The sequence below is a fragment of the Natrix helvetica genome, assembly GCF_964273705.1.
Source record: "Natrix helvetica genome assembly, chromosome: 3".
Taxonomy (NCBI): domain Eukaryota; kingdom Metazoa; phylum Chordata; class Lepidosauria; order Squamata; family Natricidae; genus Natrix; species Natrix helvetica.
The window spans coordinates 99,065,962-99,080,482 of NC_138549.1; the positions used below are offsets into that span (position 1 = coordinate 99,065,962).

Genomic DNA, 14,521 nt, shown 5'->3' on the forward strand with positions numbered 1-14,521 from the left:
TCTATTTTCTCCAACTTTCTCTTCAAATCTTTCAAGCAATAGTATAAAAGAATGATGAATTATGAGATTTATATATCCTGTCAGCCTCTTGTTCTCAGAAAAAGACTTCTTTTTTACAGGAAAACAAAAGTTCAATGTGAGAAAGCTGATATCATCAGGAAGAAAGTTGGCCTAGTGCCAACCCTCTTGAATTTGGGGAAACATCACGAAAGACCATGGCTCGATTTACACATGTAAAAGATGGAGCTCAATGCAAGATCCGCTCACATGGACAATATTAATGTGAATACTAGGAATACTAGGTGAAAAACCAACAACAGCCTTGAAGAGGCACAGATTGTCTTCTCCTAGTTTATTGTTGGCATTTAATTTTTGGCATTCCCACAATACCAAATTTTGTTATGTTATTTGCGTATGTGTGTGCGTATATATATACACACACACATACATTTTAAAAAGAAGACAAAACTAGAAAAGCTAATATCAAGTAAGAGAGAAAAAAGAAAAAGAAAAAAAAAGAAAAAAAGAAAAAGTGAAACAAGTTGAAGAAAAATAGAAAAGAAAAAAAAGATATAAAGGAATGGCTTTTGATACTCTTCGCAGCAGTTGAAAGTACAAATATATGTTAACCTCTCTCCACAATGCTACATCATATACTCTTCTTTCTATATAATCTATCCCAGAGTTTCTCATCTTCAGCAAATTTAAGCTGTGTGAACTTCAGCTCCCAGAATTGGAGTGGAGTTGAAATCCACAAGCTTAAAGTTGCTGAGATTGAGAAACACAGATCTATTCTGTTTAATCATCAAAACTCTAAATTAAAGATCCTTTTTTTATTTTTACACAAGACACTAAACATAGATAATATTTTTCTGTCCACCCTAGTTTAAAGTAAGTAAGCTCTGTATACTTTTCCTGGCTAGTCTTTCTTCTGCCATTTAGGAAAAGAAATTTACAAGCATTGCTTTTCATTGTCATATGACTGTTCGTCATGTCATTTCAGTCAACAAACCTATTAAGATCATGCCTTATGAAAAGTTGTTGTGCTTTCTGAAGCTGGGTTCCTAGAAACCATAGTTAATACTGACTATCTTTGCTTGGCAGACAGTATGCCTAAAGAAAGAAAGGCAGGAGACGGCCACATGAGTGTAGCATGACCTCTAACCAGATAAGAGTTTAACAAGAAAAACGATAATAAGAGTTTCCACATTCCTCTTAGGGAAGGCTAGAGGACATATGGGAGGATGTGACGCAAGTCTTATTTATGTTAATCTTCTTTTTGCTAACTATTGTTTAGCATCACAGAAGCAGAGAATGCAACTATAGGCTACTAGGTCTTACCCCTTGCTCAGCACAGGAATCCATTTTAAAGTAGACCTAGCCTTTATCTGAATGCATTGAATGTACCACTACCACTCTCAGTAATTGGCTTCATGGTCAATGGCTGTTATTGTTAGGAAGGCTTTTTTTGTAATATTTAATACAACAATCCCTTCTTATAAATTCATTATTCTTTGTCCTAGATTCTGGAAATAGAGAGACCAGGTCAGACCAACATCCTTTCAAGTATTTGAAGATTACTATCATATCCTGGACGACTTCCAGTTCCTGAAGGCGACGGATGTGTTGTCTGCCGCTCGTCTCCCCGGCTGGCTCCGTAAGGAGCACAGGGGGCCCTGAAGGGGTTTCCCTGCTGAAGGGTGGCTTGCTGAAGCCCCCCGAAAGGCGGCAGCCGGTGGGGGTGCTTTTCAGCTTTGCCTAGGGGCCGGGGAGCGGAGGGGGGGCGAGGGACAGCACTGCACTGCCCACCTCTTTGCTGAATGGACCCGGAGGAGAGAATGTACTTGGAGAAGTGCGGCAGGATCCTGGTGTTGGGGGATCCATCCTGAACCCTCTGATTGATCAAAGGAAAAGCAGCAGACTTTTGTAAGTTTTGTGTTCATCCTATTTGAATGGAGATTAGTGGAGGGGGGGTGTTTCTTCTAACCCCCCCTTCGGAATATGAGGCATTTAAACGATCTCCCTTACAGAGAGACAACAAAGGCTGAGCCATCACTTGAGCTAGCCAACAGTGAAAGATCTTTATAATGATTGCCAGGAATGACTGTGGAGCCTTTTTCCTTTAAAAACCTGGATGGAGATTTCTGTTTTCTTTCTCCTGGTGGAAAGAGGAGCTAAGATGGCACCCGCCCTTCTTTGTTTGTTTAATCATAAATGAAGCCTGCCCTTCGAAACCACCTTCATCCTTATTACTCTCTCTGAGGGAAACCGAGACCCCTTCCCGAAATGTGGTTCTACTGAACTTTGCTTATTAGATACTCTACATTTGGTTTGCCTTGGAACTGTGAACTTTTGGCTTTGTTTTGTACTTTGGAGACCGGCACAGCTGCGCAATCCTCGGACGCCATTTCCTTGGAAAAAGACTGACATCTCTGAACTTTAAATAAATGGGGCCAAAGAAGCTACCGACGGGCAAGTTACTCTCAGCCCCCGCATCTGCCTCCTCCAGCCCAGTATGCAACAGACAAAGATCACATCATTGTTACAGCAGGAGGGGGCTGGAGAAGGATCAAAAGAACTGTTACTCAAATGTTTCAAGAACTGATGAGGGGGCAGAATGACTTGAAAAAAAAAGAAATGACAGAGCTCAAAGAAGAACTCAGAGACGTTAAAAATCATAATGAGGTACTTGGGACCCAAAGGGAGAGACCATTGAAGTACAAAGATGAAGAAATCACCATTCTTAAGCAGATTCCAAAAAAGATAAGAGAGAGAAGGAGGAATTATTCCTCCTTAGCAAAGAAATTATATAATAAAGGAGTCTGGTTTAAATGGTTATTGCCAGAAGGAAAGTTGATCTTTTGGGAGGGAAATAGGATTAGAATCAATACAGTGCAGGAGGCGGAAGCCTTCATCAAAAAAAATTCTCTCCTCCTAGAGGACGAACATAGTGAAGGTGGTGGGAGGGGCAGCATGGTGCAGGATAAGAAGGAGGGGGGGGGCTGAAGGCTCCTCTGGGGACAGGGAGGAAGAAGCAATATTGAAAAGGCTCAGATCAAAAAAATAAAAATATTTGAAATAAACAGCAATTGGTGATACTCTAGAAAGTGACAAAGGAAAATGAATGAACACATGGTTAACATTACAGAATAAGATCTTGTTTTCTGCTTATCTTTTGTATTTTGTTTTTAAGATTGTAAAAACTGTGAGTGCTGGATGGGTTACTAACACCAGTGTGGGAGCTGCCAAAAAATTTTGTATACTCATTTACCTTTCCCTATATATGTGTAAAAACCAATAAAAAATTTTGGAAAAAAAAGATTACTATCATATCCTGCGCTCCCTACAGCATTTTTTTAAAGTTAAAACAAAGTTTCTAATTTCCTCATTGGCCTGTTCTGAACTTATCCCAGTTTCTCCAAATCCTTCGTAAAATGTTGTGCCCAGAACAGGACAAGCATTTGAGGTGGAGACCATCCAAAACAGAATACATGGAAATATTTTTTCCCAATGATTTGGAAAATATGATTCTTCATCAAACTTATTCTGTTGTGGGGTTTGGTTTTTCGGCAGACTATTCCTTCCAATATCTTTGTCATAAGCACTTTTATCAAGCTTCTCCAAAGCACCTTCGGGTAGGACAAGAAGCAATGGGTGGAAACTAATCAAGGAGAGAAGTAACTTAGAACTAAGGAGAAATTTCCTGACAGAACTTAGTGGAACAACTTGCCTCCAGAAGTTGTGAATGCTCCAACACTGGAAGTTTTTAAGATGTTGGATAACCATTTGCCTGAAGTGATGTAGGGTTTCCTGCCTAAGCAGGGGGTTGGAACTCCAAGGTCCCTTCTAACTCTGTTATTCTATTCTATTCTAAGCTGGCTCAGGACTGGAAAACAGAATCCAGTCTTGACTTTTCACTAGCTCGATTTCTTTCTTTATTTGGTTTTTATCCTGCCTTTATTACTTTGTAAGTAACTCAAGGCAGCAAACATATCTAATGCCCTTCTTTCTCCTATTTCACAACAACAATCCTGTGAGGTAAGTTGAGCAGAAAGAGTGACTGGCCTAAAGTCACCCAGCCAGTTTTTCATGCCTAAAGTGGGACTAGAACTCACGGGCTCCTAGTTTCTAAGCCAGCACCTTAACCAGTAGGCTGGGTCTCTAAATGATAATGTCACAATGAGATCCCAATCAATGCCTTTCTCTGTTGCAGATATATTAGCAAGGAATGCTTTCAGGTCCTGGTGCCAGGAACCCTGACCCATACTTTTCGCGGGGAAGAAAAGCAATGAGCAGAGGAAATACTAGATCCCGAGAGATACCTTTGCCCAGTCTGCAACTTTTCCCACGGATGGGCTTCCTTACTTTTTACCTTGTGAAGTGCTTCTTTTCTTCCATCTGTGTAACTAACCCATTTTACTGCTTGACTGCCTTAAAACCTTAATAAAGGTTAATAAAATTTTCAAGAGAAAAAAAAGGGAACAAGGAATGCTTTTAAAAATTCATAAAATTATTTTGCGTCTTGCTTATGAAAAGGATGATTTTTAAAAAGAAATTGTTATCTAGAAACATCTCGTCATTCCATTATAATTTTCTATTAATCTGAAGCATAATGATTCCATTATATAGGTATAATTAAAAGAATTTCATTTTAAACAATATTCTATCCTTAAGAAAGAAGTACTATTTTCTCCATTTCCCCCTCACTTTCTGTACAATTGCACTATACAACTATGCTGACAATTTTTACAGCCACTGAATATTAGGTATGCATTAAAAAATTCTAAGCCCAATTTATTTTTTAATTTTCTTCTACTGTTATTGAACTGGTACATTTTAATACAGCCTAAGGATTTCATGGTGCTTCCCAAAGAAGTATATGGATGAAGTGAATAATTAAAAGGAAAGCATTATTAGTAATGCGCTTCTAATATTATGATTTTTACCTAGGATATATAGATATGTGATGTCATTAAAAACTGATCTGCAGCATTAGTACCTGTTACACACAGGTTTTAGCAAAAATTCAGGATAGCTAAAATGTTACAGAATTGGCAGTTTTATGATTCATTAACTATACTCCTATTACGATTGTATACTAGAGAAACAAAACAGGATTCATTAATGAAAATTTAGTTTAAAAAACTAATAACAAACTAAATATATAAATCAAACTTCACAAAGATCTTTAATTAGTAAATACATAGAAGCATATTTAAAGAAGTTTTCATTGGACATTCTCTCCCATCCCTATTCTCTATTGATTTAAGAATAGATTCTTATAGAAAAAGAAACAATAATTAAAATAATGGTGAGCATTTATTAGAAGGCCAAGTTTCAAAATGAGTTTTGAAATTGGATTATAAAAGTGCTGTTTGTTTGCAACATCTCCCATATTAATTTGTAATCAACAAATAAGTTGTAGAAAAGTTTTGAACTAATTTCCTCTCTTTCTTCTTTCTTACATAAGAAAGAAAAACACAGTCAATTCACCAATACATTTGTTTATGTGCATGTTAGATTTAAAAAAAAATCTTAAGCATCTGATGACTTTTCTGACTATTCAAGACTGTAATCTTAAAACTGCATTGTAATTAGAAAGGTAGCAAATTTGTGATGAATGATTTCTATCTGAGAGCCTTTTCCCAGGGCTGATTTGAAGGCCTATCCAGGCCTATTTGAGTAAGCCAAAACCACCACAGCAGCATAGTGATGGCAAATCTTCTGGGTCTGGTATGTCAAAAATTCAGAAAATGCTCGACTCTGCTGGCATGTCACACTGCTAATCCCCAAACCAAAGAGAAGCAATTCTCTATCTCCCCCACCCCTTCAAGCTACTCTGAATAGTCGCAATCTGTGAAGCGCCTAAGGTGGGACTGAATAGCAATAGCACTTAGACTTATATACCACTTAAGGGGCATTGCTACTATTGCTACTATAACAACCTGAAAAATTACCGCAAGCAAAATATACTGGGCTTCATAATGATTGCAAAGTGCAATTTTAAAAAACCCAGGTACTGGCAGCCATGTTAAATTACTCAGTGCTACTACATACAGGGGCTATCCAGATCCATAAACATTCCGTCAACTTTAACTGAAAGGAGGAAAATATGAAAATCAATAAAGTATGAATCCCAGCTTTACACCACATTAATTTTAATAGCCCTTAGCTAATGAAAACGAATCTAAACAGAAAGGATACCTAGAACTATGTCCTTCCTCCCCTCTTCCTCCCCCCCTCCCTTCTAATGAGGGATGGAGCCACATGATGGTATAGGATGACAATGGAATCCATGCATTTTGAGACCATTTAATATAAAAAGAGTAATAATAGAATTGCTCTGTGAAGGCTTTATGTTCTGCAAGGTGACTTAGAGTTCACTAATAAATAAAATAAATTTTGGGATAACGTCTACTCAGCACTTCCTACCTAGTAAGCAAAGGTCTGTGTCCCTGCTCTTAGATGTCATCTTTTATTACTTAAATTATAGCCCAGATTACTCATCCAGTTCTTTTGTGATGGCTATGTCATTCTTCACCTACACTCCCACTGTGTGCACAATAAACTTGTAGCAAAACACAATGAGCAATAATGAGGTTGTGTAACGTCCAGATTTTTATTCAGATTAAAGACTAACATTTGCTCTTGCTTCTGTTGGACCATGCTCTCATATCTTAAGAAAAGCTTAGCATACAAAAATGGGTTGGAAACAAATGAGATTGCTAAGCATGACAGTTCTGAAGCCAGTGTCACTATGACTAACATGCTAAAATGATTAGTTTGGCTGCATTTACTAAATGGAAAGTTTTCTTGTACATTGTTGTGTTATAAACCCATATATTATAGTCACTTAAAAAACCGTTAGAGATTTTATTCTGCGCTACCTTTTTTCTACAAAAATGTTGTTCAACTTGCATAGAAAATCTCATTTTTCATGTGTGTATGAATTTCTTAATTTTTTTCAGGCTTATCTTGATTAAGACTTGATTAAATATTTGCCCTCTCTTAGCTATTACTTGAGCTTTCACAAAATAAACAACTGCATTGAAGGTATATTTAAATGATTCCCGCTATTACCAATAAAGCCATTGGCAAATGGATTAGATGGAGTGAATTGATATTGTCAAAAGATAATAGTTATGATTCTGTTTTCATCATCATCATCACCATCATTATCATATCACACCTTTGCATTGAACCCCAGGTTCTCAAAATTAGAATTACTATTCAAATTTACAGAGCTCTCAGTCTGAAGGGAGTAGCACAGAAGTTTTAGTAATAAATAATAAATACAAGTGAATAATACTCAATTTGGCCCGGATTTCTCTTTGTAATGAAAGTGATGTTTTATTTTATTTTGTAACATATTTATAAGTAAGTTACAGTAAAGTATCTTTGGTCAGCTTTCATTCTTTAAATATATTTCTCAAATTAGATTTAGGAAAAACTGCTCCTGAGATGTCAAACCTGGTTTGAGATTCAGTTACAGATGTTTTGTTTGATGGCTGAATTCTCTTCTTTTAGGCTTCAGAAATAACATTCAAACTGTATGTTGGATGGAGGTGTTTGCATACATTGTGCAAATCAAGGGATAGGAAAAATGATCAAATGTGCACCATGACATCACCATGCAGTTTCTGTCTTTAGTGATTAGAATGGAAATATCTAAGCATAACATAACCCCAATCTAGGATCATGATGTGCATTTACCATTTTGGCCTCATTACTGCCACATTACTGCCACAGTTACTGGCATTTTATACAGGGCCAAAGTTCTTTCATAAGCTACTTCTGCAAGAGCAATGAACACACATTTGCTCTTTCAAGATTCTTTTCCCTTTCTACTTTCAGGATTAAGATTGTTTACTTTACACATGTTCCCTCTCTACCCTCAAAACATGCATCTTTCAACAGAATCTAATTCTCTAATCACTGGCCTTAATTGAACATATTTCAAATAATTGAGATCCTGCCACTGGCCACAATGAGATCACAGCACAAACTTGGATGTGTCAACACTAAGCCCCATGAGTTCAACAAAACTTAATCCAAGTGAGTGTATATATGTTCCATTTAGCACTACGCAGCTCTATAATAGAATAACGAAGTTGTAAAGGACTTTGAAGGTCTTCTAGTCCAACCCCTTGCTCCAGCAGGAAACCCTATTCCATTTCAGACAAATGATTGTCCAATCTCTTCTTCAAAATCTCCAGTGTTGGAGCATTCACAATTCTGGAGGCAAGTCGTTTCACTGATAAATTGTTCTAACTTGTCAGGAAATTTCTTCTTAGTTCTAGGTTGGTTCTTTCCTTAATTAGAATCTACCCATTGCTTCTTGTTTTGCCTTCAGATGCCTTGGCGAATACATTGACATCTTCTTCTTTGCAGCAACCCCTTAACTATTGGAACTATTGCCATCATGTCAAGTATGATGATGTGATATACAATACATAATATATAAATGATGCCGTAGCATCATTTAAATTTGTTCCAATAATGTTCTAAATGCACAAACACATTGCAAAGATGGAAGATGCTACTCAGGGGCTGCCTATAAACAAAGTCCAATATTTGTCTTCTTGAACTCAAACATTCCTTTCATACCCAGATGAAAGCCAAAATATGCTCCATTCTGTCTCTCTCATTTTATAGAAACATGTTGATCCTTTCTACAGAGCTACAAGCAAGAATGTCCACATTTAGCACTCCGTTTTCTGACATCCAAGTAGCATCTTTACTGCAAAGCAATGAAGTTTAGACAAACATTCGGTGCTTTTAATACCTCTTATTGTTTCAATCCAATTATCCTGATGCACATAATACAGATAGTCCTTTACTTACAACAGTTCATTCAATGACCATTCCAAGTTAAAATGGCACTGAAAAAAGTGACTTGTGACTGTTTTTCACACTTATGACCCTTACAGCACTCCCATGGTCACATGATCAAAATTCAGATACCTGGCAATTGCCTCAAGCTTATGAGAGTTGCAGAGTCCTGGAGTAATGTGACTGCCTTTTGTGACTTTCTGACTAGGAAAGTCAATGGGGAAGCCAAATTCACTTGTTGCTAATTTAACAACTGCAATGATTAATTTAACAACTGTAGCAAGAAAGATCATAAAATGGGGCAAAATTCACTTAACCAATGTCTCACTTAGCAACCGAAAATTTGGGCTCAATTGTGGTCATAAGTCAAGGACTACCTTTACAGTCTCAGAAATAGCAAAAGAAAATGGGGAACATGAGGCTCAACCGCACAACAACTCTGCTCCCCAAAACACGATGGGCCCAGTTTGAAAGGCAGATGTGCATATAAATTAAGCTTTGCAATTATTAAACAATGTTTTGAAAGACTAGACTGGAAGTTACTGCTACTACCCAACACATCCAATAATTTCCTGCAGATGAGTAGCATAGATTTCCTGCCAAAAATAATCCACAAATACACACAATGAAGACAGCTCAGGTCATAGCAAAAGTCAAACTAATTAATTTACTCTCTGAGGTCCCTTCCCTTTCAATATGCAGCATTTAGCTGTATGGTGAAGCCTCGTGTTCCATGGACTTGCATGTAAATACACTGCATTTTTAAAAACTGCTCAAATCCAAAAATAAATGATCAACCAAAACTTGAATAAAACATAAATGGCAAACAATATGAAAAGCGAGTTTCCTATTTTGAGGAAAATGGAAGAGAAAACTCAAGATGCCTTGTAGTTATAACTGGAGGAGAACTTACTTGATCTGAAGAGGAACCAGCTAAAATTATTATTCCGCCCAGAAATTTTAACCCCTTTAACTTTATAGGAGCCACACCAGTCTACGTGGACAAGCTCTTTAGAAACAAAACTACTATGGCATCTATGGAATTTCTAAAAGCCAAAGAAACTACAGAAGGATGTATTGATTAATACAGCAATAATCCTGCGCAGTCCCAAATGTCACATCTGCATGTATATCACCGTGCAAAGGACAAGAAGCCAAGAATTATGTATGAATGTTGTATGCCGCAATACGGTTAGCAAACAAATGTAATAAATAAAATAAAAACAAATGTTTGTGAGAGAAGTATCCGTGCAAAAGAGTAGAAAAGCTCTATACATATTTGGTGAATACATATACAGGTAGTCCTCAACTTATGACTGGTTATTAAGTGACCATTTGAAGTTATAACCGTCTTTCCCACAGCTACTTACAACCCAGATTCAATGTTCCAAAGGCTGCTGCATTCAGCAGTCACGTGATTACACTTTGGGTGCTTGGCAACCGGCCCACATTTATGGCCTTTGCAGGGTCCCATGATTATGTGACCATGATTTACCTTTTTTTCTGGAAAATGGCGTTTACTTCTGGTTTCCAGCAAAAACATCCATTGTGGAAAATGAATTTGTTTTAACCACAGTGGTATTTACTTAATGCTCACAGTGACTCACTTACCAACCACTGTAAAAAGGAAGTTAAATTTGTTGTGGTTATGGGTGAACTGCTTAATGACTGGCACAACTTACAACCATAATTCTGAGCTCAATTACAGTGATTCGTTGAGGACTGACTGTATTGCTATTGCTATTATGTAGTGTGAGGTACAGTTAAACAAAACAAACATCAGATTCTATCTTCTTTGTATAGTTTAGCTTTCTAAGAGTAATTTAATGGCCTCCTTAAACCTAACAATATATGACCATGGAAGTTAAAAACAAATGTGATTCACTATTGTTCTTATACAATTTAATAAACAACCTTCAGACAACTGTTTACCTGAAAACATGCCTCAGCTCTGTAAGCTCCTTTTCTTTGATTAACAGGTCATCTTCTAATCTTTCAATGATTATAGCATATGCTTCACTAATTTTTTTCTTCCACTCATCTATATTTAAAAAGAGAAAGGTATACAAATCTTGACAGAAATACTTTCAGTTATCTAAAATCACAATTTTATGTCAAAAATCCCTGATATCCTTTAAATATATATCACTTCCAGGTCAGAAATATGTACTCATATTTATTTACTCAAATAATTGTATTTGATACATAAATAATTTAATTATATAATAATAGACCATTATAAGCTTATATAAATACTGGAAGCACAAAGCATACAGTTTTGAAAATTTGTACTTTTTTGTATAGTTTGATTTTTATAAAATCTCAACTGAATCAGTGTCATCCTGACTCTGTTATCTTTTTAGCTGAAAGGAAAGTCTGTTTCTGAGTTATGCCATTCTTCATTTAGGCTATCAACAATAAATACCTGGCATTTGAACCAAGGAGCAAATTAAACTGAAGAATTGATAATGCAGTCGTATTTATTCTTTTTTAAAAAAGCAAAATAAATTACCAGTACAAGTTTGCGTTGGTCTAGATTTATAATTTCCCATTTATCCAATGTTTCTTCTTTGTTTCAAGAACGTTCTTGTGCTAAGTAATGTGACTCCTTTTCAAGATCACTGACAATCCCACTAAGGGGAAAAAAAACTTTGATAGTGTTGTGCCTAAAAATAAACCGTGTGCCAAACAGAATGTCATGCAACAATGGCACAGAGGAAAGCAGGGAATAAGCTATCAAGTATCAAACAAAACAATAAAAAGGTATTTACATGTGCTGATAAAATAAACTGCTGTGCTGAAATTACTATCTTTATGTCTCTTTTAAATACATACATCTGCCAATATGAATCAGCTTCTAATCAGAAATGGAAATGTATGGCTAAACAGCTTTCACAAATTCAGTACATAAGGTAAGCCAGGAGGAGATAAATTTCAGGCTCAATGATTCTAACTTTTTTTTTAATGAGTTTCCAAAAATTTAGCAAAGGAAGTCAAGTGCAAAGCAAAGGCTTCAGTGGAGAGAGAAAAATACCCTAATCTTTGAACAATAAAGTATTTGCTCAGCATTATCTCATGAAATAATGTAATAACAGTTATAACTAATCCATGCTTGGGTTTTCTCTAGCCATAATTTTCCCTCATCTAATTTCAAGGACGAAAGTTTTAATTGTTTCTATCTTCACATTGTTAGAAGTCAGAAAACCATATTCTACTGAGGATTTCCAAGAGATATACCAGTACAATTTCTACTTCACCTGATGTAAACATTTTGATAATAACATTATGAATGTGGACAGGGTGTTTTCAGGGAGTGTGTTTTTTTTAAAATGAAGATGACAGCCACAATAGATTAAAGCTCCGCCTTTTTTTAAAATCTGTGTCAATTGTACAGATTGTGTTCTAAGAGAATTCTAACACTCAATTGCCTCTGTCTGGTAAGGAAATTTAGCAAATCCTGATAAGACTTGATGCATCTTACGAATATAAGACCTTCTAGGTTGCCCAGTCAGATGTGGACAGACTGTGCTGGAATTTAGAGAAAAAATATATTTTACTAAGTTCAAAGCTAATTTTTCAGGCATTGCATTATGTTTTTCCTAATTGAGAAACAGAGAGTGTTATCTTATCTAATTACTTTCCAACAAGATTTCCAGCCAAGAAGAATGTCAAGGTATAAAAAGGATGTTCTCAATATTACCGCCACTTTAGGTCATATGGTAGAGAAGAGGGACAGAGTTATACAAGAGAAATTGGCAACATTCACCACCACCAATGCCTAACTCTGCATTTCTCAAACTTGGCAATTTTAAGATGCATGGACTTCAACTCCCAGAATTCCCAGTCAGCATGTTTGGAAACATCTAAGGAGATTCTCATTCAGGTCATAGTTGTCCCAAAAGTGCTTTTTCAAAAGGCAGCTGGACTTTGTTTTTCCTTGAGGACATAATAATAATTTTAATAATAATTTTATTTGATTAGCCGCAACCCTCTCCCGAAGGACTCGGGGCGGCGTACAATCAAAACGGATAAAAATGCACATAAGACAAACATATATACAAAAAGAACAGAGACATATACATATGTGCATGGAGGAGAGTTGACTTATAAGTGAAGGACAATTAAAAACACAATTAAAAAACACAATTAAAAACACAATTTAAAATCCCCTTAAATAAAATTACTAAATTAAAAAACCCATCAGGAGCGTTACGAAGTTATGGTTGAGCCAGGCCAGCTATTTGGAAAAGGTGGGTCTTGAGCTTAACACGGAAGGAGCGGAGGTCAGTAGTGGTCCTAATATCCGGGGGGAGGTCATTCCACAGGGCTGGGCCCGCCACAGAGAAGGCTCTGCTCCTAGGCGCCGCCCCATGGCACTGTCTGGTGGACGGCACCTGGAGAAGTCCCTCTCTGTGCGAGCGGATGGGTCGTAGGGATGTATGAGGCAGAATACGATCCCGCAGGTAACTAGGTCCTGAGCCATGGAGCGCTTTAAAGATCGTAATCAAGACATTTCACTTCTCATTCAAGAAGTTTCTTTACTTCTGACTGACTGGTGATGGATGGAAGGATTTATATTCCTTGTAGTCATTTGCTTGTCAACATTTTTTTCTGAGCATCATTGAGACCACTTGAAGGTTTATTTGTGCCCTCAGGATCACCTAAATAATGCAAATGAGTGTGATGAAAAGTTTAGAGGTGAAGTCCCCAAATGTCCTCAAGAAAAAATAAAGTCTAGTTGCCTTTTGAAAAAGCACTTTGGGGACATGTTTGCAAAGTTGCTAAGACTGAGAAACATTGGTAACTGCTCCATAGGAATGTGCTATGTGATTCCCCCCCCCCCTGAAATTCTTTTCTCTGCAGATCCTGAGAATCCAGCCCATATTCAAATTCCATGGTGTTGGTTTTTTCTTTTTTTTTTGCTAGCTTGCCTGCATGCTCTCACCCCAAATACACATATACCAAATTCTGCTGTTTTTGCCATATTTTTCTTCTAATAAATAGACAGACAACTCCAAGTCCCTTTTCCTCATTTCCACTGTTAGTCAGACAAAGACTACTCCTGCTTTCCAGTGTTAAGCACAATAAAATTATTACATGAAAGAAAAAAACCCATATGTTGTATGATCAAGCATGTGTCTCTCAGGAAAGAAACCTTTTAAAGGTTAAACAAACCTCTTGTGTTTAAAAAAGGTAGTACAATCTCCAATCACACTGATTTCTGAGGGGAAAGAAAGGATAAATGCCAGCTTATTCTTGCTTGTGGCTAGCATTTGTCTTGATGTAGTCTCCCTGGGATAAAAACTGACAAATATTTAGCCTTTTAACATTTGTTTAAATATCAAAACAGAAGCTATAACTTCTCCTCCTCCCCTGTAATTCAAGGAATCAGTATTGTAAGAAGAACAATTCATTTTTTTCTTACTTTATCTAAAGTTTAAAAGAATAAGCTTTGAATAACGAGAAGAGGTGAGGTTTATTGAGAATTAATCTTTGCTATGGCTATACATGACTATAATTATGTAGGTAATCAACTAAATAAATTGCCCAGATTAGAGTCATTCATCCCATTAGATAATTTTATAATGAATATCTTCTTTTTAAAGAACTGTTCTTTCTCATTTTTCCTCAATCTATTCTACTATGAAATATCCTTTGGTCACACTTCCTATCCCTTCCTATTTCTTAA

General features: G+C 36.6%; 1 protein-coding gene across 1 annotated transcript in view; it reads right to left on the bottom strand.

The window, feature by feature from the left end:
• LOC309389177 (serine/threonine-protein kinase TNNI3K) overlaps positions 1-11,467 on the bottom strand; it is a 239,013-nt gene extending 227,546 nt beyond the window's left edge. Inside the window, exons 1-2 of the mRNA XM_081947217.1 lie at positions 11,345-11,467; positions 10,765-10,873 (exon numbers count right to left, since the gene is read on the bottom strand). Coding sequence (XP_081803343.1) covers positions 10,765-10,873; positions 11,345-11,384 — 149 coding nt within the window. The 5' untranslated portion in view covers positions 11,385-11,467. The remainder of the gene's footprint in view (positions 1-10,764; positions 10,874-11,344) is intronic.
• Positions 11,468-14,521: the final 3,054 nt, after the last annotated feature.